Source organism: Acinonyx jubatus, chromosome B1 (assembly GCF_027475565.1).
Source record: "Acinonyx jubatus isolate Ajub_Pintada_27869175 chromosome B1, VMU_Ajub_asm_v1.0, whole genome shotgun sequence".
NCBI classification, from domain to species: domain Eukaryota; kingdom Metazoa; phylum Chordata; class Mammalia; order Carnivora; family Felidae; genus Acinonyx; species Acinonyx jubatus.
The window spans coordinates 79,435,706-79,460,549 of record NC_069382.1 but is presented as its reverse complement, the minus strand read 5'-3'; the positions used below and the strand labels follow the sequence as shown (position 1 = coordinate 79,460,549).

Here is a 24,844-nt window from a genome sequence, read left to right as displayed (position 1 = left end):
ATTACATAAGCATGTAATCAGCAGCCAGGTAAAGAAATGGAACATCCTTGGGGCGTCTGGTGACTCAGTCCGTTGAGCATCCGACTTCAGCTCAGGTCATGATCTCACAGTTCATGGGTTCAAACCTTATATCGAGTTTTGCACTGATAGAGCAGATCCTGCTTCAGATCCTCCGTCTCCCTCTCCCTCTCCCTCCCCACCCACCTCTCTCCCCCTCCTTCCCTTGCACGTGCTCTCTCTCTCTCTCAAAAATAAACATTAAAAAAAAAGGAAGAAATGTAACAACATCCTGGCTTTCTAGAAACCCTTCTTGCGCCCCTTCCCAGCTGCTACCACCCCCAATACCGAATACTTATGGTGACTTGTCCCGTTGCCAACTCTTAGTGTGGGCGGTAGAATTTCAGGGGTAGAGACTGATTTTGCCCAGTTCCAGCATTATAGTTTGGGCCCTACCAAGAAAATAAAGGCACCTGGGCTGAAGTTGACAGGACTGCTCCAGATGGTAGACTTTTTGAAAAAGAAGGGATATGGAAGAAGCTTGGAGACCTTCTATCCTCTTTCTACTGGAGAGTGGGCTACACTTAACACCTGGGCTCTCCTGATTCCCAGTCTAGAACTTTTTCTTCTGTACTGCTGACCGGATCACCACTACCTTCAGCATTATGCACTTTATTTAACCAAGAGGTTTTTACAGTTTCCTGAAACTATTTCTATGGTTCAGAGGATCTACTAAAAATGACTGAAAATAAACATTAACGCTTTCTTTAATTTTCTTAATTGAAAGAAACATTTTAAGGGACTACGATTACCAGATATTTTAAAGGAAGAAAGAAAAGAAAGAAATGGAAGAGAAGAGGACAAAATTAGAATTACATGGATAAACAGAATATTCTTATCTTGTAACTTCTTTGAAGTATCTTACTTAAAGGGCTACTTTTTATTCCTAACTAAAAAAGGGTAATCCATCAGTGATACGTCAGATGCCAACGTATATGTGAACAAATACCGTAGAGGTGTGTTCCTTATGCTCACGGCCAGTGACACCTCACCTGACTTAGCAGGCGGCGTGACAGGGCAGAAAGGAAGAAAATGTACCGTGTGCAGTTCCGGGTTTGAATTCCGGTGCTGCCGTTCACCAACGGCAGGACTTGTACAAGCTATTAAGCCTCTCCGAGAAAGGTCCTAGTACAGGTGCAAGTACAGAGTGCTTCGTACTGGCTATTCAATCTCTCTGCATAAGGTGCAGACTCCCAGTTATAAGACAACTAAGTCATGAGGACGTAACGTACAGCATAGGTAACGATATCGTATCGTTAATCTGTAAATTACTGCCAGCGTAGAGCTTAAAAGTTCTCATCATGAGAAAAAAAGTGTGTCAGTGTGTATGGTGATGGATGGTGCCTCAACTTATTGTGGCAACCACTGTACTATATATATATATATATATATATATATATATAAAATCATTATATTGTATACCTTAAACTAACACCATCTGATATGTCAATCATATCTCAATAAAATTGGAAAAGTTATTAAATCTCTCTGAACCTCCATTTAGTCATTTGTAAAGTAAGCATAATTCCCATGTCTCGGTGAGTTGTTTTCAGAATTAAATGAAATGACATAGGTCCTGTGCCCTGATAATTACATTTGACCCTTGAACAACACAGGGGTATTGGGGTGCTGACCCCATGCAGCCGAAAATTGCATATAACTTCTGGCTCCCCAAAAACTTAACTACTAAGACCATACTGTTGACTGGTAACCTTCCCAATAATATGGTTGATGAGCACATTATCTTGAATGTTATAGGTTATATGTACTGTATACAGTATTCTTACAATAAAGACGGCTAGAGAAAAGAAAATTAAGAAAATCATAAGGAAGAGAAAATACGTTTACAGTACTATACAGTGTTTACCAAAAAAAAAAAAAAGCTGCATTTAAGTGGACCCGTGCAGTTCAAACACGTGTTTTATTAGCTTCCTTCTCTGTATGCAACGAATGTGTATAATCAAAAGGAGCTTAAGCTACAAAATGATACACACCAACAGCACTCAAATGTTCTACTGTTTATCCGTGACTTAGTCTGAATTTAAAAAGAATCCGCTGTCTTTGAAAAAGGATTAAAGAAAACACTTTGCTGTAATCTAGGACAGAGTTGTCTGTCTATCTGTCTGTCTGCCTGTCTCTGTCTCTCTCTCTGAGCTGGTTAAGTCTTAATGTAAAGGAAGGTGATGTGCACATCTTCAAAGCCAACAGTCTGAAAGAGGTCATTCTTATCTGGCCAGTAGCATGGCAGGCTGACAGTCCACTGTGGGTGCCCCTCGACGTGAGGCATCATTTGTTTCGACTTCAGTGAAGTATATGAGATGGTACCACTTATATTAGATTGATGGGCAGAACAGAGAGAGGAAAATAGATTGAGAATTGGCCCAGTGACAAGGCAGACCACTCCAAACTGGTCTTGTTAGCTTCACAGCAGATCCTGATTCGCATGTCAAGTCCTGGAAGGACCCAAACTCTCCCCATCTTCTGTACATCCTGTTTATGTGCTGTAAACAACAACGACAAAAAGCGTTGTTTTCTTTTTAAGGGGTTCTGGCAAATGATCGGGGCAGGGGTTTACAAATGTAATTGTTGATACGTTTTGCATTGTCTAACTCTAAGCTCGGTCTGAAATATCAAACAGAAGCATCAGTGACTCCAAACACTTTGAAAGAATTCCACAGAGACCCACATTTCCCTTCACACCCGCTCTGGTTGTGTTTTTGTTTTTTGGCTTAATACAGAGCAAACATACTGCGCCTTCAAAATCATAATAACACAAGAATTGAAGCTCCATATTGTTTAAAAGCAGTGCTGAGATATAAATTCTTCTCTTGGAAAGACGATGGGGAATTGTAAACAGCTGCAGGTACAATGGTACTAATGCATCCACTCCTTATACAGACCAGCCCTTGGTGCCCTGAAAAACACCCGATCTCACACTCTTTTTTCTATTAGTGTAAATCTTCTACAAAGTGAGACAACGACAAATTAGACAAAGTACATTAAATCATACGTGGTCTGTAATTTCTATCTCCCCCATTATAGGAAAGTTCTTTTATTCCTTTTGTAAACTCACCATCAGCAACACCACCACCCAGGGTGCACTCAGGCATCTACTCATGGCTTTAAGGATATTTTGTCCCCATGTCCCTCCAGCTGAAGGTGACAGGAGCTTTTAACTCGTCATTTTATGAAGGATTCCTGGTGTTCCCTCTGTCTCAGACATTCACAGCAAGTGAAAATGTTAGGTCTTGGCTCACGAACATTCTTTGGTTCTCAGGAAAGTCAGTCTAGAAATAGTGGCAACGACGAAGGCCAGGACACCCTGAAGCTCTGTGTTTATTCTGTTTCTCTGGGATGGCGGCAGCTGTGTGTCTCAGACACCATCTGCCGAAGGCAAATGCCTAGTTAAGTGTGCTATTCTCGATGTCTTCGCAGTCCACAGCCCTACCCACCTCTCCCCACTTTGCTATCCCCCATGCTGCTTGCTTCACTCTCCACAGGCCTGCAACACAATCACAACACGCTGGGTGGGTCCCCTTGGTGTGGAGCTGTGGCGTCCTAAAGGGTGCCCTCGAGTGGCACGCCTCCCCTGCCCCACGGGCTTACTCCAGAAGTGTTTAGAAGATAATCTCATCCCGTTGATAGAAGGTATATAAATATATAAGCACGTTATCTATGGTGTTTGAAAAGCCCCACAAACCTAAAAAGCATGTAGGTACCTGGACTCTTTGGGGATGAGAAGAAAGCTATGGGTCTTCAGCATTTGCTGAAGATTGAAACCAGACATGTTAAACCTCATTAATTATGGTCTCTACTAATTGGGAATCGGAGACAATTCTTTGGGCTGATATTTATCTTTGTATTATCTCTGGAAAGAAGAAGTTTGCTAAGTAACTAAAGAATAGAAATAACATTGTAATGGTAATGTTTAAACTACTGAAGGGACGATTTCTAAGAACTCTGAGGCCTTTATTTATACAGTAAGAACAAATTATTTTTTGCCTAGTCACTAAAGCCACCTGTCTCCTTCCTGGCTTCCCCATTTCTGCACAGACACTATTCCTCCCAATTCAACTTGCTCATAGCAAAGCTAACTAGTCTCCCAAACCCATGAACTGACCCTTTGTCTGCCTCTCTCACCAACCACTTCCTTTTCTCTTTAAACCCAGGTCCTCGTCAATAATGTTGCCTTAGCATTAGAACATCCCCCATTGGACTCCTCTTTCTTGCCACATCTCCAATGATTCAGCAATCTGCTGCCCACTTGGTCTTCTGAAATTTTCTGTAGGAATCCATGACTCTTATACCTGTGAACCTCAAGATCCTCAACTGTCGCTTTAATGTCTTTTCTTCCAGTACTGCATTTAGCAGAGTACTAGAATAATTGTAGGTCCACACTATCTAGCTGAGACCCCTGGGCTCTGACGTGTTTGGGACTCATACTTTCTCTTATTTTAGAATGATAATATGATGCCTGAGACATATTTTACATAACACTCCAGTGGGCCTTCATAGTCAAGCACGTTGATATTTCTGTAGCAAAATGTATGAATTTCACCCTTGGTAGTACATAAGGGCTATAAATCGCCTCCCATTAGGTTTTGACACCAAGTAACTTATTAAAAAAATTGCAGTTGGTGGAGCTTTTTGGATTTCAGAATTGTGGGAAAGGGACTGAGGAGCTGTAGTCAGAATACGACGGCCATTTATCACTATCCAGACTTGAAAGAAACGTTTTCTTGAAAAGTCTCTGTCCTGCAATCTTTTGTTAATTCAGATTGGTCTTCTCCTCAGTTAGCCCAAATTATTGAGGCTGTCCTCACAAAACATGTCTTCAGGTTATGGGAACTTTGTGATTACAAGGTTGTCCTTGTCATTTTTAATTTTTCTAATTTGACTCCATTTCTAAAGCATTTTCAACTAGCTTATTTTTTTTTTTTAAAGTTCCTTGTTAGTTGTCTGTTTTAGCAAAATGTATACTCATTTTGCTTGTCCCCTGCCTAAATAAAGGCTCTTGGAAGTATAGACTGATTCTCCCTCAGAATGGTAGATTTACATTTTAAAAATCCCAGTTATGCTGACTTCCCACCCAAAATAAAAGTTAACTTTTTAAGTGAGTTTATCTAATTTGTAATAGGTCTATCCAGCAAACCACACAAACCTCTTCTATACACAGTGAAACATACACGGATATCACTCTTTGAGGTCGAGTTGTAACTTGACCAATAAAACCTTCTTAAAATATAGCCAAGCCAAACATTATTAGGGCAGCAATGCAGGGTTTGGATATACATCACGGGATGCTGGCTGTATGGGTCACAGCACTCTGACAGGCAGTTCCTAGGCAGTTATTTTGACATTAGAAAGTCACAATCCATCAACTGAACAGCAGGGTGATAATTTGGGGACCAGGGAGATGGCTATACAAAATGACACTGTGGGAAGCAAACAGTAGTTCAAATAGCTCCTGTTTGAGAATGAAGACATCAACTAAGCAAAATTTCTCTCCACCTCTAGAACCAGGTATAATGTAATGTGCTTTGGGGGTAGCATGTTATCTATGGCGTTTGAAAAGCCCTGCAAACCTAAAAAGTATGTAAGTACCTGGACTCTTTGGAGATGAGAAGAAACGGATCTGCCATGACAAGACTAAAGAGTGACAAAGAGTTGCGTTCCCCCCCCAGTTTTGTCACAAACCACTTCCAGTGACCTGTGTGTGCTACCCCAAGCCAGTATTTCCTGAGATGCTTCTTGGCTCTTTCTGAATTGCAAAACACTCAGACTTCCAGCCATCTGTGACACCTGGCTCCTTGGGCGAGTGGGAGACACTTGGGCTTTATCGTTGCAGGGGTTCCTGGCCAATGACCCTGCTGTAAGCCCTTCCTGAACACTCGTGGCCTTGGTCTCCCATGCTCTCCTGGACAAATGAATGGGTGCAGAGGCTGTGGAGAGCTTCTGAAATTTTCTCAGTTGCTGGAACTAAAGTAACAACAGCAGGAAGCTTTCAGGCTGCTGCACTGGGGTTGGGGTGGGAGGTGGGAGGGTGAGGACTATGGGCTACCGTGCAGTGGTTCTCAAGTGTTCTCATCTCATAATAGCTCTGAGAACACACAGACAAGCCCTGAGGGATGGCCATGCAATTGGGAAGGGGACAGAAAACACATCTTGCCTTCTACTCTGGAAAGGAGAGTAGATAATAAATTATGTATTGATGCTGAGATTGCAAAAAGGAACATTAGATGGATATATGCAGATACTCTGATTAAGAAGAGAGGCGGAGTCCGGGTGGCGAGATTGTCTTAATGAGCTGTGCTGCCTCCATGGAAACCAGAGTGGTCTTTGTGGCCACCCACACCCCACTAGGGTCATGACCTTCCCTGCTGGCGATTAGTTCTTGCCACTGCCCTCCTATATCTTCCTGGCAGTCTGCCCGAAATACTAACAGTGTGTAAAGCAACTTACTTTCAGGTTATACTTAGCTCTTTCAAAGAAAAAGAAATTTGCCGTATGAATGAAACATCAGCAGGTAAAGAACAACGAGCTCCTAAAGCAAAAATGAAGCACTCTATTACTGCCGACCCTTGATTTTAATAAACCTTTGTGGCTGTTTAAATTGAGTTTCTCCTTTAAAAAAGAAAAACTAGCTTCAGACAAATAACTTCAGCACAAGAGTATCTGAGAATTTACACATTTCAGAAAAGTAATTTTAAGCAACCAACAGTAGAAGCAAAGTCAATAATGTTTCCATACCTGGCGCTGATATTCTTCCGTGAAGCACAGAGTCACTGGGCAGCAGGTCTTTCGAATTAGAGGTGAATGGTGATTGTCTAAATGTATCTTCTGAAAAGAAAGGGCTGGGGTGGGGGAAAGCAGAGCAAAGTTTAGTAAATCAAAGTTACTTACATTACCCAGAGCATCCGGCCCCAAAGACACACAGACACAGACACAGACACACACACACACACACACACACACACACACAAATGCAGGATAAGGTACCTTTTAAAAAAAAATGGTGTTTAGAGAATCTAAGAAGATTGTGCTTAAAACGGAGAAGAAAATATATTACATCAGACAAGTGCTGTCTGTATATTCTGTCTGTTGGTTTTATATTTAAGGTGAATATACGAAACATCACCATCTTTGAAACATTGTTAAGCACAGTCAGGACAGCTGAGCAGTAAATTTTACTCTTGTACTATATGTTCACTAAGTGTGTTGTGCCCAGATGAAGACCAACTGCCCGGATCAGGATCAGAATCACGAAGGCCTATTTGAGGTTCTTCCCAGAGGAGCGAGAGATTCGCCCTGGTTCACGCACATTCTGTCACCTGGGCGCTTAGGACCAATAGCACGCATCAGAAGGACAGCAGGCAGGCCAGAGTCAGGGGCCAGTGCACTTTAAGAGATAACTCACCGGTCCCCACGGAAACCGAGACTGCATCCTAGAACCATCTTGTTTTGGAAGGAGTTAAACCAGCTAACGACCGGGACTCCTGAAAGGACCCTGGGGACCCATTATTTCCCATGAAACTGAGGCCCTGACTTGACTGATTCTCAGTTCCCCGAGTGGCTCAGCTAGAACTAGAAGCAGGGATGTCAGACATCCAGCCAGGGTTTTGCTCTGCAGCGAACACAAAGGATTTGGTTGCTTTTAACCAGAGTTTTCTAACCCAATTGTAGCATCCACCATCCATTCCTCTAAAGTAAACTGTAAATAAGTAATGTGATCACATGTGTGAATACTGCAGTTATCAGTACAGTCCAACCTGGAGAACGACAGCCCAATTTATTTACAACAGAGGAAATTTATTTATTTTTTTATTTGTATTTTTTTTCACTATATGAAATTTATTGTCAAATTGGTTTCCATACAACACCCAGTGCTCATCCCAAAAGATGCCCTCCTCAATACCCATCCCTCACCCTCCCCTCCCTCCCACCCCCCATCAACCCTCAGTTTGTTCTCAGTTTTTAAGAATCTCTTATGCTTTGGCTCTCTCCCACTCTAACCTTTTTTTTTTTTCCTTCCCCTCCCCCATGGGTTTCTGTTAAGTTTCTCAGGATCCACATAAGAGTGAAAACATATGGTATCTGTCTTTCTCTACAACAGAGGAAATTTAATGGAGGAAGTGGGTACACAGGTGGTGAAGGTCCATAGGGGCAGTAATGCAGCCCGACACAGGCTGGTGCCTCCCTGAGGCTGGAGGAACAAAAGAAGGAGGTAGACGGAGCCCAAAGTCGGGGTCCATCTGGTAGGGTCCGCACCTTGGAGGACATGCAGCTCCCGCAGAAGACGGAAAGGGAGTGGCCTTCCCTAAGCCCCTCCCCCTTCTCCCAACCGGGCGTCGGATTGGTGGAACCTTCCCACAAGCCAAGGAGAGTCAGCCTGCAGGGATCAGGTCCCCTTCGAAACTGCAAACCAGGGGGAAGCCTGGGAGGCTCAATCAGCTCGGCCTCCGACTTCGGCTCAGGCCATGATGTCTCAGTTTACGGGTTCAAGCCCCACATTGGGCTCTGTGCTGACAGCTCAAAGCCTGGAGTACACTTCGGATTCTGTCTCCTTCCTTCTGCCTCTCCCCATTTCGTGCTCTGTCTCCGCCTCCCTCTCGAAAATAATAAACATTAAAAAAAAAAAATTAAAAACACCCCTGCAAATCAGGGAAAGGAAAAGATGTGAGGGCACACGAGACTAGGACTGCCACGACTAGTGTTGCTTTTCTAAACATGCCTCAAGGCTATGGTTACTGTCATTAAATAGTAAAAGGAAATATTAAGATAAAGACGGAAGACATACTTCTTGTTAAGTACAAGAAGTAAAACATATATTAGTTCACAATTATTTGATATGACTGTCAGGCCAGATTTAATAGAACTTTGTATGGCATGCTTTTTAGTTATATCTTAAACATAAAACAATTTAAAGGGGCTTAAAGAGTGAACCCGCTACAGGCTAGTAGGTGATGGGAAATGGGGAAACGTTGTTTTATGCCAAACAGCTTATAACCTGCAAGTGATACAGAATACTTGAAAGGATAAGGCGATGCTGTAAGGTGGCCAACAGCACGTGCTCAAAGGAAGGCAGCTCTGAGTTCAAATCCCAGCCTCACCACTTCGGCTGTGTGACCTTACACGTATTATCGAGCTTCTCCGAGCCTCCGTTTCTTGCCTATAAAGTGGGGTGATCACAGCATCCACACCTCACAGAGAAGCTGTCAGGACTGAATAAGATGGTCTGGAGAATATGCTTCTGTAGTGCCTGGTAAACACTAAGTGCTCAATAAATGTGAGTTATTTTTTATTTGCATCTTTGCCTAACTCAAATAGGAGCATAAATGATCCAACCTACAAGTTGACAGAAAGTGTAGAGTTTTCTTGTATAAAACGAACGAAGAAAAAGTCACTCTGATTTTGAAGAGTCTTTTTGACTTCTGGGTGACTAGGTTAATTTCCAACTCTTCGGTTAAGGACGCGGTTAACAATCAAAGGGCTTTTAAGGGCAGAGACACCTTGGAGGATTGTTGGTCAAGCCCAGAGTATTAAGATTTCTCCACTCCCACCTGGGTAGTGCTGGAGCTTCCATACAAAGGTGGCAGTGCTGTTCTTGTGTCTGAGCGGACAGTTCACAAGGGACACACCAGGAGCTGGTCCCCAGGCACAGGGTTAAAGGTCAGGCAATGAGTCTGCATATTACTGTGACTCTGGAGGTAACAATTCCCTTAAAATCTGAGAGTTCGGAGAAACCCACAAACTGTTTGGTCTGAAATGTGGAGACTTCCTCTGAGGACATCAAGAATCTCAAAAAGGGCTCCCGAATGGGTATCTCAAAATGTCACCCTTCTTGCCACAGAGACATGGTGGGTACTTCCCCCATTCCCTTGCTCTGCCAGCAGCTGTCTAGTGAATGCCTACAACGTGCCAGGCCTTGGGAACATAATGGTCAGCAAAACCAGCCATGACTCCAAATCTCAGGGAGTGCAAAGACCTGTGTGGGTACATGAAAGGGAACTGTAATGGAGTCTAACGCTGTGGAAGGGAGGGTACAGTGTTACGGGGTGGGGGGAGGTTGTGGGGGCTAGCCTGGCTAACTGAGTCGAGACCTGAAGGGAGGGTAGGGCTGTGGGAAAATGGGGAAAGTGTCCCCTAGACAGAGAACACAGCCCATCTACAGAGCTGCTGGAAGGCACATCGAGGAGGCTAAAGCCTGGAGAAGGAAGGCACACTGCATGTAGGGATCCTGACTTTGTCCCAACAGCAGTGGGAAGTCCTGCTGTGTTTTAACAAAGCAGTGGGGCTTGCAGAAGACAAGACAGGTGGCCAGAGTAGCGGTCCACATGAGACATCGTGACACCGGTGGTCAATGAGGCAAACCAGCAGTGACATGTGCAGACCGAATAATGGTTTAAGAGATAGGGCAGGTAAAGACTATAGGTACATTTATTTTTTTAAGTTTATTTATTTATTTAGAGAGAGAGAGAGAGAGAGAGAGAGAGGTGTGCACACGAGCACGGGATGGGCAGAGAGACAGGGAGAGAGAGAGAATCCCAAGTTCGATGTGGGGCTCAAACTCATGAACCACAAGATCATGACCCGCACTAAAAAACTAAGAGTCAGGTGCTTAACCTACTAGCCACCCAGGCACCCCAAGGTACGTTTAAAACCAACCCTCAGGTTTCCAGGTGAACCAGGACGAGGCTGCCACCGTCTGTGCCAGGAACAGGCTCCTAGATTTTGCTAAATACTGGAAATGGGCTACCTCTGCATCGCAGATCTCCACCGATGTGAGGAGTGAAGCCCAGTTATCACCAAGCCACTGAGAAGAAATTGAGTTGAAAGGGAGACAACCACCGAGGGAAACAACATTCCAAATAATTTTCTACCCTGGATGCAGCTTTATCCTGCACAGCACAGAAGAGGTTTCTTCTCAGGGAGAAGGAGTCATGCTGCATACTAAAAAGGCAACAAGGGACAAGCAATGTTACGGGGCAAGGACTCAATGAAGAACCCTTCACAAGCCAAGGCAGCATGAGCCTAATGTGAGGTCTTCTCTAGAAAGAGACGATATTAGGTTAACAGGGCATCAGTCTCAGGCCAAACGTGCAGCTGCAGTGCTCTGCATTGGGAGGCGTCCCCTGGAGGCCGGGAGCGCGGTGGTTTAGCACACCGTTTGCAACAATCTGAGTCTCCAGTCCGTACTGGCCATTTAATAGTTAAGTGACTTCCGGTCAACAGACTCTCTAGCCTCAGTTTCATCACTGGAAAAAGGTTTCAAAATACCTTCTTTGCAAGGGTGCTGCAAGGGTTAAGTAAGGTGTTTCATGTTAATGTTCTTGGTACACAGTACATGCTCAAAAAAAGTAGCAACCGATGCATACATCGCTACTCACTGTTCTAAAGTACTTTGTGTATATTAACTTCAGGTTAGTCCTCACAAGGGCTGTACTGGTTGGCTACCGTTGTTATTATTATCCATAAGGAATGCAGAGACTGGGGCACAGAGAAAGGAAGTGATTGTCTGTGCCCGTGAGCTGAGCTCAGATTTGAATACAGGCAGGCTGGCATCCCAGTCTGCACTCTTACCCACTAAGCTACACTGCCTCCCTCCTGTGATCCCTTAACATCCAGGCAGCTCAGGGGCGGTACAGAACCGCAGATCCTCCTTGGAACGAACAGAGCAAAAGGAAGGGATACAGGAAGGAGGGCTGAAGGGGGGCTGGGAGCAGCCATTTCAGTATGCAGGATCCCAGGTAACTGAAGGAAGACTTTTTCACCTGAGAAACACAGCACGTGAAAATGATTTAGTCTTTACCTCCCTCTAGAAGTTAAGATATGCCCCAGTTTCCTAAAACTTCTGCAACCCAGAGGCCTGTCAATTTGCAATCCTAATTATTCACCCCCCCCCCCCATCTGCACCCACTGGTTTTGAGGGCAAGCTCATCTCTGTGATTAAGCCTAAGTGAAGAGGGAAGAGTAACGAGGCCATCAGGTGTTCACAAGCCTCTATTTCAGCACAGATCTGAGGCTCACGGTGGCACTATGGTTACACAGACATTTGTATATTAATCTTCCAGCTACCTAGATTGGCAGCTATGTTTCAGGAAGAGGAGCAGGAAAAACCAAACTTGCAGGATGCCTTACATAGCATGTGCTCGATTAACGGGGTTACATCTCCAATGACATTAGCCATCTTCAACTCTGCCCATGATCTGAGGACAGAAGACACTGCACCTGCACCTTCGCACCAAGCAATGTCCTTTTCAGAATGTCGAGATGGTATTCCTGAAGCTCCTTTCCTTCTCCCGTGCCTCATGCATTTGTAAAGTGCAGAAGCACATCCACTCTCGGCAGAGGCCCAGCTTTGCGGTGGACAGGGCCGGCCCTGCGTTCACACCACAGTGATGGCCACTGGTGGGAGAAGGTGGTGGACAGGGGAGTGCCAGGATGTGCCTGACACAGGATGAGCTGGGTCTGCATCTCCCCAGGGAGGAGAGCAGCAAATGAAATACGGACTTGCCGATGTGCTCAACTTGAGCACATTCGTACCATCCTTCAGCTAGTCACTTAGTCAGTTCCCAGTTCTCCAGAAAAGCGGCCGGCTTGTGACTGCTGCATGGCTCTCACTTCCTGACTCCCCAGCTGCCCGAATTTTAGTCATTTCACTATGAAAAAGCCTCTCCATCAGAAAGTGAGCTAAAGAGGTGGAAAAAGGGAAACACTGTCAACAAAGTGATTTATTTCTGGTTAATATTTTTGGTGAAAAGCTGGTAATGGAGGAGGCTGAAACTAACAGCTAATAGGAGAGGAGATCATCACCTGTCCTCATATAATGAAATCCCCACCTGCCACAGCACATCTCCTCTGGCCCTGGACAAAGTCTACCTGGAAGCCTTCGTTATTGCGGATAAATGTTCAGAAGCAGCATCTGGAAGCTGTTGGTGTAAACTCCCTGTTACTTTTCTTGCCTTTTGCTACTTAGAAAAAACAAAACGTTTACCTATTCAAGTTTCTCTTGTGGGTAAAAGTGAAATGAACATCTAATGTGTCTTTTTACTTTTCTCTGGTAGAAATTCTAAGGTCTAAATTACGAAGGGGCACTGCTGTCACCGTGACTGGACAAATCCAGGCATCAGACGGCATGGCCTGTAGGGTCAACAGCGCGGGGCTGAGGAAGGAAAGATTTACAATAAATAATAAAACAGTTCATAAAAGATTATGGCCGTAAATAGTGATACATTTTGCTAAGTGCGGATTGTGGCACAAACATTTCCACCTTTAACATCTGAGTGTGCCAGCAGGGAGCTGTGCCTCATGCAGAACAGAAGGCCGGTCTACTTACAAACCACCCCTCCCTGGGCACCAGCATTGAAACCAAAACATTACAGGAATTCTCATGTTGATGACAACAGCAGAATAAAGCAAAGAGGAAGAGAAAAAGAAGGTGGACACAGCATAGAAGAGAATGTTGGAAGAAGTACTTTTAAATAATGACACAATTGGTGGGAATGCAAACTGGTGCAGCTGCTCTGGAAAACAGTGTGGAGGTTCCTCAAAAAATTAAAAATAGACCTATCCTACGACCCAGCAATAGCACTGCTAGGAATTTACCCAAGGGATACAGGAGTGCTGATGCATAGGGGCACGTGGACCCCAATGTTTACAGCAACACTTTCAATAATAGCCAAATTATGGAAAGAGCCCAAATGTTTATCAATGAATGAATGAATGGATAAAGAAGATGTGATTTATATATACAATGGAATACTACTTGGCAATGAGAAAGAATGAAATCCTGCCATTTGCAACAACATGGATGGAACTGGAGGGTATTATGCTGAGTGAAATAAGTCAGTCAGAGAAAGACAGATACATATGTTTTCATTCATATGTGGAACTTGAGGAACTTAACAGAAGACCATGGGGGAAGGGAAGGGGAAAAAATAGTTTCAGAGAAGGAGGTAAACCATAAAAGCCTCTTAAATACAGGGAACAAACTGAGGATTGATGGGAGGGATGCGGGGGAGAGGGGAAAATGGGGTGATGGGCATTGAGGAGGGCACCTGTTGGGATGAGCACTGGGTGTTGTACGTAAGTGATTAATCATGGGAATCTACTCTGAAGCCAAGAGCACGCTGTATATACACTATATGTTAGCTAACTTGACAATAAATTTTATTAAAAAAATAAAAATTAAAAAAATAAATAATGACACAATTATTTTAAAGGACCAATAGAGAAGAAATTTTTTTTTCCTTCTCAAGGACAATAATAACTCTTAGGACTGAACTTGGGAATGGCAAACAGAAAAGAAAGATTAAACAAGGAAGAGAGACTTTGATCTGTAATGAGTTTTTACTCAGAACCAGTAAAGATCTGTATACTTCAGGGTAGAAGGAAATTCTATGAAGGTAAGAGTTTCAGACAAATCATCCTGAAGTGACAATCTGACTTCCTTTGCACATTTGCAAACTTTTCTTTAATGAATAAAAAATTTTAAAAAAAGATGGTGTATTTTCAAGTAAAAGCACCTGATTATCTATTCAGCTATGTATCATACTGCATAACAGGGCTTCAGGAATTTTTCCAAGAGCTGCATAAAATATGTCCTAAAGATTCCGGGTTAATTTTTGTTTTATTTTGTTTTATTTTAAGGAAATCTTAAGAATAGATGATCTGACTCAGATATTTCTGAGAAGTTATAATATATTGCAAAAGGAGTGGAAAAGTTCTGTGGTGGTCAACGTTTGCTCTCTGTGGCTGCTACCTGCTCCCCAGCAGACCCCAGCCCCTCGGCCATCTCATCAGAAGGCCCTGTGTACGGGGCTTGCCTCAATCTCTGCTCAGCCCCCATTATTAATTCAAGTCCGTAAAATCCTAGTTTTCTGTTCTAATATAGCATGTTTTTTTTTAAAGGGCTGAAATTCCATATATTTACCTAAAACCACTGTACTGATATTTTTAAAACTCTGACCTCTGAATCACTTAGACCTTGGGACACACCCTCAGGGTGACACGCTGTATTAACATCTTGAAGTGCACAGGAAGCAGTGGTTGAGAAAATCTTCCATGCCTTAAGAAAAAGTAGGCAACAGAACAGTGATTCTGAGAATAAACCTTGCTGTAGTTCAAGGACTCTCTGACCATGTGGCATATGAGACACGTGACAGATTGAAATGGATACAGGTAACGTCCGCATGGAGTCTCCACGCAGACATAACGACGCTAAGGGAAAGGACGACAAGTCGGAAATGTTTTCTTGCAACAAAACCTGGACAGGGCTGACCAAGTCCAGGACTTGCCAAAGGACTGACAGAATACAGTCCTTGCCAAAGAGCAAAGAGGGCTGTTTTTGTTAAGCTTTTCCAACACATCAAATACAAAAGATGGGCTTATTCGAAGATAATGAATAGGGGAACTATTTGGGTTGGTTATAACTAAATCTTCTCAACATTTCCCCAAGTACCTTAAGGTCACGAGAAACTTTCTGAGAAGCTGGAGCCGCTTGCATGAAAATATGCTCACGACCGAACAACAAAACATCACCACGCTTTATTTTTGATACCTCATTTAAAAAAAAAAATTTTTTTTAACGTTTATTTATTTTTGAGACAGAGAGAGACAGAGCATGAACGGGGGAGGGGCAGAGAGAGAGGGAGACACAGAATCTGAAACGGGCTCCAGGCTCTGAGCCATCAGCACAGAGCCCGACACGGGGCTCGAACTCAAGGACCGCGAGATCGTGACCTGAGCCGAAGTCGGCCGCTTAACCGACTGAGCCACCCAGGCGGTGGCTGGGTGAGATAATCTCATTTTTAAAAAATGAGATATCTCATTTTTTATAAAAGGTCAAGTAACATTATTTCATTTCCAACTTAATTTTCATGATTAACGTGTGAATTTGTAGGAAGTGTTTCTTTTTATCTCAAATATTACTGGCCTTGATTACTTTCTTTGTCAATAGTTTATAATAGAATAATAGATACTTAAAATATTTTTATATACTTACATATCTATGTGTTTTGTAACACTTATAAATGATTGCATTGGAAATATGTTAAATACTCAGTTCCACAGATCCTTGTAAAAGAATTTTTAGCACTTTATAAAAATGCTGGTAAGGTCATTTTGCTAAGGTATAGCAATCACTATATGCCACGTTGGACTGTATGTGGGCCCAAACTTCCAGCTTCGGCCCTCAGTTTCTCTTTGGATGAGAGATTAGCTGTTTCTTCTGAAACGGGCCCAGATATTTTAGGTATACCAGTCGGTGCCAATTTTCCTATGAACATTCTAGCAGTCAGTTAAAAAGATAATCATCTATAATGAATGAAAACAGCTTCAATGGTGTTCATGAACACTGTCCTTCTCTTTGCAACACCAGAGAAATAAGGATGCCCTATTCTTGAATGATTTTATGTATGTATGTGTTTATTTTAATAAAAGAATTTGAACATAGGGATGGAGAAGAGTGCCCAAGAGTAAAAATGATTGCAAGCCTTGGACCTGAAGACGACTCTGACCATCTGAAACAGCAAGTTCCCTATTCAAGCTTGGGAGTGGACACAACAGAGAAGACCACTGATGACCCCAGTGGGCAGGCCTGGAAACCCAGTCATCGATCACCTTGGGTGCACACATTTTCTGAGAAAGGACTGTAGTGAATAAAGCGTGAATTAATTGCTACCCATCGGCAGGCGTCAGCCAGGACATTTGTCTACAAACTGAGGCTTGCATTGCAGACTCAGTGGGTTTCTAAAGGGGGTTTGTGGGCAGATGAGAACCAAGGTCATTATACTGCTCGTATAAGCCCCAGATTTTCATCTTTAATTTTCAGAGTTGACAAGAAAGCTAAAATGTCCTCCTTCTCCTCCTGGCCCACTGACATGACTGCATACTCAGCTGACACCGATCAAATAGAACTTTCTCAGCAATTAAAAAACAATCAAATGTGTTGTTAATTCTGTATGGTGTACAATGATATTGTCGAAAATATCCTTATCTTTTCAGAGATCTATATTAAAGAGTCTGCAACTGAATGTTATGATGCCTGGGATGTGATTTTAAAGTATAGGGTTTTTTAAAGTATATGTGATCTTAAAGTATAGAAAAGGGTTGTGAACTAAAGTGTGACAAATGTTTTTTCAGTGGGTGATAGGAATATGGTGGTTTATTTCATTATCCTTCTGTTCTGTTTTGAAATTTTTCATAATAAAAAAATCAATAACAACCAAACAAAAATTCCAACCCAAACCACCAAACAGAATAATAAATGACAATAAGAGAAAATATACAAAAGAATGAATAAAAATGCCTCTCCATGAAGAAAATGCTTGACATCATTAAGAATCAATCAATACAAAGATTTTAACTATAAAATATAATTTTAACCTCCCAACTGTTAAAAAAAAATTAATGATAAAGCAGAAGACCTTTAAAATATTCTCTCTCTCTCTCGTTAGCTTCTGGTAGAATTGTAGATTTGACTTTTTGGAAAGTCAATTAGACAATTCATGCAAAAGGCTGAAAACTGAGTGCTTTTTTGAGTCAATTTACCCCCAGATTGTTTACATTAGCAACAACTTGGGAAAACAAAGCAAAACCAAACCCTTGATATCTAATAACAGGGGGCTGATGAAATAAATTATGACACATGCAAACACTGAATACTACGTAAACATTAAAAGAATAATATTGAGTTATGTTTACTGACACAGAAGGAAGTTCTTAATATACTGCTGGGTGAAAAGAGAAACCTGCAAAACTATATATATAGTAAGATCCAATTTTTATAGGAAAGTATGTGTATATAAATGGACGAAAACTTCAGCCAGGAGAAGAACGACCAACTTAGCAGTGGCTGTCTCTAAGCAGCAGGATTGATTATAAATGATTGGTTTTTTCTTCTTTATGCTCTCCAATATTCTCTAGAAATAAAAGTTATTTTTAAAATATTTTTTAATGTTTATTTAAAAAAATAAACATTTTTGAGAGAGAGAGAGAGAGAGAGCGCGCGCCCGCGCGCGCAAGCGGGGGAGGGGCAGAGAGAGAGGGAGACCCAGAATCCGAAGCAGGCTCCAGGCTCTGAGCTGTCAGCCCAGAGCCCGACGTGGGGCCCGAACTCACAAACTGCGAGATCATGACCTGAGCCGAAGTTGGACGCTCAACCGACTAAGCCACCCAGGCACCCCTGATTGAAGGCAGTTTTAAGGCATAGGCGGGGACAACTGTATGTAAATTATGATTCCACCAGTATCAGTCAACTCCAGCTGGAGAAGGGCCAAATGCTATGGAATAGAGAGGCTGTTGAAAATACAGAAGAAAAACAGAGCATCTTACAAAGAAGTAGATATTGGCGATGTTTTTATTTTCTTCTTGCAAAAGCACAAATGCCTTCTATTTAGGGTTGTCTCAGAGGCAGGCCAATCTGTACAACCTAACACCACGTTTTCAGGAACAATTCCTGCTGGTGCTGTGAGCATTCATCCACTCTGGAGCCAGGAAACTTCTCAGGACGAGAAGCACAATGCCAGGCCTTGTGGAGGGCCGCTGTGGCGGGGAGGCCAGACCCCGGGAGCCAGAGCCAACCGCAGGCCAAGGAAATGAACCTGCATATCCGGATCTGCAAAATGTCAGCTTGCGAGGGACCTGGATCTCCCACAGGAACCTGACTCTGAGCATCAACAAGGACAAGGGGCTTTCTGCTGAGGTGAGCAGAGACTAGACGAACGCAGTCTTCCCTGCAGTGATGCAAGACTCTGTCCTGTGGATGCTGTAGGTAACGCCAGTGCGATATGGATGCTTCCTGGCCTGTTGCATCATCCAAGAGGGCTTCTCAACCCCCAAACTAGAGGTCAACCCTTGCGTACCTGATATATTTCTAGTAAAAACTGTGGAGACACACTCAAGAGAAAATCCCAGAAAAGAACAATGGGATTGAACTAGCACCTGAGTCGCATAGACCTTTTGGTCATGTCACCCCTGCTTAATTTGTCAAAGGTGGCTAAGAGAGAAAGCTAGATGTCTACTTACAGAGAGTTACAAATGTATGCTTCATCCCTGGCCATTCTGAGTTATACAAACAACAACGAACACTGTTGCAAGCCAGGAGAAATAAAGATGGCAGAGCTCGTGGGAAATGAGGAAAAGGCACACCCCTCTTCATATCCTCAAAAGGAGATTTAAACCTGTCTCTTCAGAGTAACACGATACCAAACGGTTCTGGAAGTGTATTGTTTCAACTATAACAGTTCAATATAGACATCACAGATGGAAAGAAAAATGGCAGAGGCGATGCTTACAGGACAATGGAGTGTAGGAATAGATAAAAGTACTAAGAAAGGTTTGGTCAAATAAGGAAAAAGTCCAAGTGGCAGCAACAATTTCAGGCCATTGCGATTATATATATATCCTACTATTCTCAGGAATGAGTTTTAATTTCTTTGAAAAATAAAAACTCAAACATAAGTTGAAAAGGATGTATTACCAGTGAGAAGACACTTAGGCCAACAGTTGTGTCAGAGCAGCTGCAGACAGTGGTGCAGGTTGTGCACTGCACAAAGGCACCACACACCTCCACAGATACCAGAGATTTATGTATTTATTGTGACAATATTCCAGCAGATGGCAGTATCTTCAGGAAGGGTGTCTTAAAATTTGCAGTGGCACCATATGGCCCACCAAGAGCCTTGACTTCACCAAAAAAAGCAGTGAATATCTTAACTGAAGGGACTCCATGAAATTAGTAGCAATTTCCATTTTTTTAGAAATGGAATCTCAACGCATTTAATTTTAAAGTCCGAACATTTAATGGATAATGAGACTATGTGGAGAGCTACTCAACAATCACCAATTTCATTTGCTCTCTTTCTTGTTTTTTTTTTTTTTCTTAATCGTTTTTGTCTAATCTGGTATTCTTTGTGAGTAATCTTTTACTTTTTAAGGTAATAGAGCATTATTCTCTTTTGCCTTCCAAAAAATGAAAAGAGGAAACTATATAAATTGAGGCAGCACGTCATGCTTTTCTAAATGTGTGCAATTTCTATTACTGAATCATAAATATTTAAGGACATGTATTCAAACCATCACACAGGAAAATTCTATATTGGATACCTCCAAGTGCATATGTCTTTTAGTAAGCACTGTAAGAGCCATTATCTAAATCATAACAAATAGCCCACATTTCAAGTTCCGAAAATTGGGCAAATTAAATGTTGGTTGGCACAGCAGGATATGAGTCTACCCTTCTCTGATTTTCCCACTTCTGCTTTTTGTCTTATAGTGGAGAAAAGGACAATTCGGGCAAATGCTTCCTTGCTTTTGGAATAAAGCAAACCAGGTGTGAGAAGTTTTTCTTAAGGCCTGCAATCTTATATCCCCGAGGACACTGAATTATTAATGGGTAAAAGGGAGAACAAATAACCAGGAGAGGGTTCTTGGCAGCCATTGTTTGACGTTCCTGATGTTACACAACATTGAGCATATCCAATTCACCTGCCAGGAGCTATCTGATTCTTACTCTAGGGTTCCATTTTCCTATTTCGATCTTATCCAGCATCTGGCTGGGTGATGGTCCATGTCAGAAGATGTAGATCTTCTTTTTATTCCATTAAACTTTGGGATCTGGTTATGATATCATGCCTCATATATTTTCATCAACAAATGATACATATTAGCTGGTTATCTATTCCCTGCAGCATCTAGGCTTGTGCTAGGAAAGGAAATAGAAAAATCAGGATTTTATTAGTCTCTTAAGTGTTCAGTCCTTCTGTTCTCCTGGGTCTGGCCGGACTGTCTCCTCATCTCATTCATCAGGTAGAATGGCATTAAGAACACTCAGTCCACACACTCTCTCAAAGGAGACACACAGCCTTCTTTACCCTTAGATTGAATTTGCTGGACTCTGAGGTTAAACAGGCAAAAAGAACTGCTGTTTTAGCATTTACAGCGAAGTTCCAACTAAAGGGCTGATTCGGTGAAGGGGCCCCTAGGAGGGCACAAACAAGGGTGGAAAGGTTAAGGCCAAGGCGTTGGTGAGTGGGACCACACGATCCAATCATTCCAGCTGTTAAGTAGATTGATTTCTTTGCCTGGCCACATGGACTTTGGTAGATTGTTTTTTACTTTGGGGAAGATGATATTATTTAAGTAGCTGAGTCTCAGTTCTTGGGATGAAAAAAAAAGGCATTTTCAAACAAGTCCTTAAAATGATGTCTGGGATTTGCCTGAAAATATTTTAGGGGGATGGAGAACAAAAGGAGGGGCCCTGTCAACATAGGTCATGAGATGATAACTGTTCAAACTGAGTGACGGTCACATTCCCTACTTCTGTGTATGTTTGACATTTTCCATTGAAAGAGTTTTTTTTTAAAAATGAGGTAGAAAGCCAATGATTCAGAAACTTGCTAGTTATTAGTTTCAACCTTTAGCTTCACCTAAACCTGGTTTCAAAAAATTGCTAACAAGGAATGCTAACATCGTTTTCTCTCTCCATATCTGCCCATCTTATAATAGAGGTATTAACAAACAGCAGAATTGCCAATGGAAAGGATCTGACGAGGAGGGAGGTGTAACTGTCAGCGCCATGGAGGACTGTGGGCTGCACACGCATCCACAAGCTTCATGCACTCCTGGTGCCCAGGCACGGAAATCGGCACCTTGGTAAGCACATGTTGGAATGCTGAGTTACAATGTTTCTTTCTAGGCTGCTGCACTTTTTCTTAGTTCCTGCAGTTGGAATGAGAGTCAAGACCAAAAATGACAAACAACTGTGCACAGAGTTACGGATTTGTACAGGACAGGGAGAGAATCAGCTTCTCTCTTCAGTACTGCACATCTGCCCTCGGCCCCCTGGATATCCAGACCTTAGGGGCAGGAGGAGATCTCACTGAGTGGAGGGGGCTCAAGCACCCTGGCATTTGGAAGAAGTGATCTCAGTTAAACTATCTTCAATGTACCTAGCAACCCTCAAACATGGCAGATTCTGATCTTGACTGCAATCAGGAGCCATGTTCTGGACAGTGAGCTTCTTCTGGAAAATATAGAAGATCCCACTAAGTACTACCTAAATATCTGGGGATAAGGACATTTTGAGGCTTGATATCAATCTTTTTTGAAAAGTATCGCAAATCATACCTTAAAACAAAACCCCCATGAGCTGACCTTGTGCATGCAAAATAAGAGCTCCTTCTAAAACAGGAATCAAAAAAGAAGAGAGGTAGTTGGCATTTCCCCCCATCCCTGTTATCAGTTAACTGAAGTTAAAGAGGATTTCTTGGCACAAAGCCACTTGATTCTGTTCCGCCTGAAGTAATGAGGTGAGAAGGTAAGAAAGAGATCTATTTGAGGAGAGGCTAATTGAACAAGTTCCTACTCAAAGGAAAAATAAAAACACACCAAGGATTCTATAGAAGAATAAACCAAGAATTCTGTAACACTGGTTTCTGAACACTATACCATGTCAGGGGCTCACAGCAAGCCCCCTACTTTGCTTTGGGCAAAAGATCTCATTTGGATTTCTTCTTACTCATAATCTCCCAGCAAGAGAAGAATTTAAGGATTGCTTCATTTTTGCCAAATGGCTAAAAAATTTTTTTCTTCTATCCTATAATTATGCTCTAGCTCCAGCCAAGGAAATGTAGACTATGAGACGCATTTCACTCATTTGGGACTGGTTCAAACCTCCTTTTACTCTTCCCAGAGAACACCTGAAAAGCATAAAATAACATGGCTTCGCAGCACACCTTTCTGTTGTATAAATATTAGCTTATCCTAAAGATGCAGCAGAAAACCACCACAGGGGGTGCTGTTGGGTCCTGCCCACAGCTCCTTTCCTGCATTACCGCACTCATCCGCAGGCGGCTGGCGGTGCTGGTTGCTAACAGCGAGCGAGAGAACTGCCTTCGCCATTGGAGCCCCTGCAACTAGGAGGCTACTCAACCCTGGCTGGAGGTGACCTGAAGCTAGTGAATAGTATGGCGAGGGGCGGTGGTCCAAAGAGTCGGCCCCCTTGCCTCCAGGCAGGCTTTACCCTGTGGTGCAATTCATGCTCCAGAATTCTCTGTGGGATCCAGCTGAAGCTGGCATCCGGTGAAAACCGCGTCCTTGCTCCACAACCTCCCCTTCCCTCTCTTGCCCCTTCACGGCCCAGCATGGTCCTCTGAGCGCACTCCCTCAATAAAACCCGTTCCCAGATCCCTATCTCAGGCTCTGCTTCTAGGAAACCTAGATTCATGACACTTCAAGACACCTAGGACTGCAAATTAAAATTAACATTTATTATTTTTCGTCTGCTGTCTTTCAGTATCTCCCAAGCGGGACAATTTCACGTGTTTACACCCATGGACACAAGACTTATTAAATGGTCTTCAGAATACATGGAGAAGGTCCACTGGAATCTGCAGCGGCTTACATTTCCTGTTTGAGCAACTAACTTAATAGACAAATAGCCCTCCCAGCCCCCAGACCCATTTCCCAAAACAATGCGCAGACAAGATCGCGAGCCCCGTTTTCCACCCGCGTACTTATACAGAGAGACAAGGCCAGCACCACTGTTCTGGTCTGTTACGGCAGGTTTCCCTTCCCTAACGCGCCGTGAACTTCGTGCGAGGACAGCTTGCTCTGTTTTAATTACTATTTGATATTTCTAAATTCCAGTTCATAGGATTAAAAAGAAAAAAAACAACAACTCGGGTTAAGGTTCAAATGAGCACCGTTCATGTGCCTGATGAGACTCCACGGTCAGTTCATACCGCCTCAAAAAGAAAAGCATATTTATCTTTCATTGCAAGAATTAAAAAGACAAAACCGGTCAACTGTTCCCTTTGCTCAGGAAAGCAAAGTTCCTTCATTTAAAGCCTTCTTGGTAGCTGACACCTCCTAGTCTCTGTTCCTATTTCATTCGGTAAAGCCTGCATGTTGGGCTAACTCAGAAGCTGGGGGGTGGCCTGGGGTGGGGGTGGGGAATGGTCCTTCAAAGCTAGAGGTCGCATTCCACGCCCCCCCCCCCCCCCCCGCCAGGGTTTCCTTTTTCCGCAGGGGTGGGGTGTGCACTTGTTGGAGCTTGCGCAGAACCGTTCAGGTCTGGACGGCCTTCCAGGCCGGGAGGAGCACCACCACTGGCTGGACCCCTACCTTTCCTATGGCAAATGGATGGGGAGGAGCAGCGCCACTGGCTGACCTCCTCAAACTGCCTTTGGCAAATGGAAAGCTTCCTTATGTTCAGCTGTTAGCAATAATGGCTTTCCTGTAGCCTTTTCAAGCATTTTCTTCTGCTTTAAATTTTTTCGCCTGGGTGGCGCAGTCGGTTAAGCGTCCGACTTCAGCCAGGTCACGATCTCGCGGTCCGTGAGTTCGAGCCCCGCGTCAGGCTCTGGGCCGATGGCTCGGAGCCTGGAGCCTGTTCCCGATTCTGTGTCTCCCTCTCTCTCTGCCCCTCCCCCGTTCATGCTCTGTCTCTCTCTGTCCCAAAAATAAATAAATGTTGAAAAAAAAATTAAAAAAAAAAATTAAAAAAAATTTAAATTTTTCTGCCCTCCTCACAATGCTGTGATATCCTTGGTGACAAATTATCAGTCCCCAGCTGCCGAGCTACTCAGGAGCACAGCTGCAGTAAAACCTTGGTCTACCGACTAAGCGGGGGAGGCCTTCCTGAGATACAGACCCGGCTCCCAATTACAGCTGCACGGCCCGTTTAAACTCCCAAGTCAAGAAACTTCTGCAAAGAGGAGAATATTATCTACTTCACAAAACTACTGTGAGGAATAAGAAAGGAGAACATATGAAAAATTCCCCA

The 24,844-nt window shown here is 43.1% G+C and overlaps 1 protein-coding gene across 9 annotated transcripts in view; it reads right to left on the bottom strand.

Moving 5' to 3' along the window:
• ZNF827 (zinc finger protein 827) overlaps positions 1 to 24,844 on the bottom strand; it is a 173,217-nt gene that overhangs the window by 53,510 nt on the left and 94,863 nt on the right. For all 9 annotated transcript variants that reach the window (XM_027066848.2, XM_053216902.1, XM_053216901.1 and 6 more), the window contains one exon: positions 6,808 to 6,911. In XM_027066848.2, the coding sequence (XP_026922649.1) occupies positions 6,808 to 6,911 (104 nt within the window). The remainder of the gene's footprint in view (positions 1 to 6,807; positions 6,912 to 24,844) is intronic.